Here is a 4249-nt window from a genome sequence, read left to right as displayed (position 1 = left end):
CAGAATATTTAGAGGTTAAGACAAAGCTTTCAGAAACAAAAATTATGCACAAGGAGGACTTTCACCCTCATCCATAAGGGGAGCACTGTGGGAGTGGACTGGACTAGGAGGGGGCGCCTGTTACTGGGAGCCAGTGAGGAAGTGGAAGAAATGCCTTACTGGGCCAGGTCCACCTCCGGGTTCAGAGATTTTATTCTTTGCCACTACTCACTGCCATCCATCATTTTCCCCTCTTATGTGACTAAGGAAAGTTACTTCTGTTTTCACAAATTTCCAGAGACCCCACACAAGCTACATCATTCCCCTCAGTTTGCAAATTAAACTCCAACAGAAGGAAGCCTCTTGCAAAGTTCTCTTTTCATCTCAGCTGCTCCAACAAACAAACTCTCCCTGGGGGATGTGGAGAGGAAAACTGGGGCATGAGGGCAAGGGATTTAACTAATCTGAGGTCCAGTTTTCTTGCCTGCAAAAGGTGAATGATGTTCACCATGAAATGTTTATGGTGACGTTAAACTGAGTCATCAAGTCAGCTCTCCCTGGTTGGTCCTAAGAATAGTAATTACTATTAGTGTCATTACTCTCCATTCTCTCCAAGCCTGAAAACAGAAAACAGAGCAAATGCCTTCCTGTGGCTTGGTCCAACTTCCAGAACCCAGTCCTATCCTCTCTCTTCTGTCTGCATGCAACTAACAGTATTTTTCCCCCAGGAAAAGATGGTTTTATTGCAAATGTGTACAAGAGCTGGTCCAGAGCTTAGCTATATGAATACAGTTAATCTCAGTGGTTCAAATAAAAATGTGTGAAAGTAAATTGAAATAACAGATCAAATTCTCCCATTTATGTTTCAATCTTAATCCCCCAAAGAGAAATAATATAGCTAATTTTCCTGTTTTATTGATAGAAACTGAAATGATAAAATACAGCTGATTCAATGGAAATTTGCCATATGACTCAGGGAACTCAAACTGGGGCTCTAACAACCAAGAGGACTAGGAAAAGGGGTAGCAAGGTGGGAGGGAGCATATATACACCTATGGCTAGTTCATGTTGATGTGTGGCAGAAATCAAACCAATATTGTAAAGCAAGCATCCTTCAATTAAAAACAAATAAATTTTAAAAATATGACTGATTTCATTGGAAGTTTGCATATATATATAATATTTATGCATATTTTTATGTGAATATACCAATAAGCAAGTACTTACTTCTTTCATCATGAATCTAAAAGACTGCATTTTTATTTTTTGAGAAAGTCATTATAATGATTCTAGTACTAGGGTGAAACATTCGCATTCTCTAGAGAATTTTACTAACTTCTTTTTTTGTCATCTAGAAGTATTTCATCTAAGACAGTAGTGTGAAGGTATATTTGTGTTAGATGTATAAATAAAAGACAAGTGATATGATACAAGTAAACATATAAGAAACAAAGAACTGTGTTTGGCATATAGTAGGCTCTGACTCTATGGCAGAGATTACCAGTGAGGAAGTTAGGGTCAGGGCATTCTCTGATAGTATGAACAATTTCAATTTAAGAGACCAAAATCCCAATGTCTTATTTCCACACTGCTCTTGAGTTTACAAAATCCTGCATTCCACTTTAAACAATATGATCAGTTCAAAAAGAATGGAAGGGGAAAGCCTTTTTCTTTATTTCCCATCAGAGTCAGATAATAGTTCCTCGGGATTCAAAAAGACCTCTCCAAGGCTTCAGGTTTCATGATTCTCTTATTAATAAGATAATTGAGCCTCACATAGAGTTTATTTATCCAACATCAGAGTCACAATATCTGGCCTGAAGTTCAGGTTTTGTTGCCAATTCTGCAACGGTCCAGCCCCTTCTTCAGGGCTCCCATCACCTCCTGGTTTCTCAAGCTATAAATGAGGGGGTTGAGCATAGGAGTAAGGACTGTGTAGAAGATAGATACCACCTTGTCATGGCTTGGGGCCCGGTAGCTCCTAGGTCTCAGGTAGATGAACATGGCTGCCCCATAGAAGAGAAACACAGCTGTCAGGTGGGAGGAACAGGTGGCCAGAGACTTCTTACCAGCTTGAGCAGAGTGCATGTGGAGCACAGTTCTCAGGATGCGAGCATAGGAGGCCACGATAATGGAGAAGGGAAGAAACAGCATGATGATGCAGCAGGCAAAAGCAAAGTTCTCAAAAATAGATGTGTCTGCACAGGCCAGCTTCAGCAAGGATAACATCTCACAAAAGAAGTGGTCCACCTCCCTCAAGCCACAGAAAGGTAATGTCATTACTACCACCATCTGGATCAAACCATCTATTATCCCAAAGGCCCAGGAGCTCCCAACAATCTGGAGACAGGCCCTCTGACTCATGAGGATAGGATAGTGAAGTGGATGGCTAATGGCCACATAGCGGTCATAAGCCATGAGTCCCAGCAAGAGCCCTTCAGATCCCACGAGAGAGACAAAAAGACCCATTTGTATGCCACAACCCACAAAGGAGATGGACTTCCTTCCAGACAGGAGGTTGACCGCCATCTTAGGCACATTGGTGCAGACCAACATCAGGTCCATGAGGGAGAGCTGACTAAGAAAGAAGTACATGGGTGTATGAAGTCGAGAATCCATGTAGATGAGGCAGATGAGGAGGACATTCCCACAGAGGGCCATTATGAAGACCATCATGACTGCTGAGAAAAGAACAAGGTCAGTGGGACTGTGGGAAAAGATGCCCAAGAGGACAAAGTCATCTGAAGATGATTGATTCAACCATATCTCCATGGCTTAGTTGATGTTCCTGGTTACCTGAGAACATGGACAAAAAATATTGGATTGACTGAAATTTATTTATTGATCTCTGTATTCCACATCTTCAGGCAGCTGTAATGTTTGTAACTCATGAATGTCTAACAACATAAGCTTTGGGACATTGAAGCAAGCAACCCTTACATACATATCCCTAACACAGCAACAGGAAAGTTTCTAGTTTACAGAATTGGACTGCATAGCTGTATTGGGATGTATCTGTGTCAATAAGAATGGAAAGAATTATTTTATCTTTCATAGGCTTTTTGGTCAATTTCCTTCAACAAAGTATTGGCTTTACTATATTACAAGTAAACATATAAAGAAGGAACCATAAGGAGACAAGTAGGAGAGGATGACTCATGATATAATCAAGACCATAACCTCTGGGTGAATGACCCATAAATGGGAGGATAATTAAAACTGTGAAGATTTTCCTCAAGGAGTAACAGGTTTAAACCCCACATTATGCTCCTCAGCCTGCAGGTCCTGCCCCAGGAAGGCAAACCTCCAGAACATTTGGCTGTGAAGGCCGTCAGTGTTTGCTTTCAGATGTCACAGAGAGTTCTGGGAAATAGAGACTTCACTCTTAAAGGATACACCAGAAATCTCACACACTCTGGAACCCAGGGTAGATGCAGTAATTTGATCAGAATCTGGGTCATATCAACCTGCTGGTGTTAGAGAGTCTCTGGAGGGGCACGAGGGAACTGGATCTCACCTTGGGGACATAAGCACTGGTGGAAGATACTTTTTGGAGCTCATGCTAACTAGTACCATTTTGGAATCCTCCCTCTAGCTTATTAGCATCAGGACCCAGCCCTACTCATCAGCCTGTCTACACGAGTACTAGGACACCGCAGGCCAAGCACTTAGCCAGGCAGGGACATGGCCCCACCCACCAATTGACAGGCTGCCTTAAGATCTCTTGAATCCATGGCCACCAGGAGACATGGCCATGTCCACTAAGCAGCCCAGTTCATGGCCCTACACATGGGTATGCTGGCACTAGCCCAGGAATCCCTAGGGTCCTGCATCCAGAGACTCTGTGGCTCAGTTCAGTCCATTAGTGGGCTGGCATTAACCCCATGAGTAATCTCATCCATCTGCAGTTAAGCACCGGACTCAGGACCCTTTAGGTCCCAGCCCCACCCACCAGCAGGCTAACACACCAACTGTGGAAACTTAGAGCTCTGCAGACAGAGGATCTGGGATCCAGATATGGCTACCAAGTGTGCAGACACCAGCCTCAGGATCATTGCAATCACACAGCTGGCTGTGACAGGACCCAGTCCACTCACCAGCTTACCAGCACAGCCCTGGGATCCCCTGGGCCTTGCAGTTAGCTACCCTGGGATCTGGTACCACTCGCCAGAGGGCTGGAACACCTGGGCTCTCTAGCCAGAGATCCTCAGACCAGGTTCCACCTACAAATGAGTCAGTACTGGGCCCAGAATCCCCTTGGTCATAGCCC

At 43.8% G+C, this 4249-nt stretch overlaps 1 protein-coding gene across 1 annotated transcript; it reads right to left on the bottom strand.

Annotated features, from left to right (window-relative positions):
• Positions 1–1803: 1803 nt before the first annotated feature.
• LOC136157422 (olfactory receptor 2V2-like) lies at positions 1804–2751 on the bottom strand. Its single transcript, XM_065919320.1, has one exon. It carries the CDS (start codon positions 2749–2751, stop codon positions 1804–1806), a length of 948 nt encoding a protein of 315 aa, XP_065775392.1.
• Between the last annotated feature and the right edge of the window lie 1498 nt (positions 2752–4249).

Source organism: Muntiacus reevesi, chromosome 1 (assembly GCF_963930625.1).
Source record: "Muntiacus reevesi chromosome 1, mMunRee1.1, whole genome shotgun sequence".
Classification (NCBI taxonomy): domain Eukaryota; kingdom Metazoa; phylum Chordata; class Mammalia; order Artiodactyla; family Cervidae; genus Muntiacus; species Muntiacus reevesi.
The sequence above is the reverse complement of the archived record's forward strand: the minus strand, read 5'-3'. Positions and strand labels throughout refer to the sequence as shown.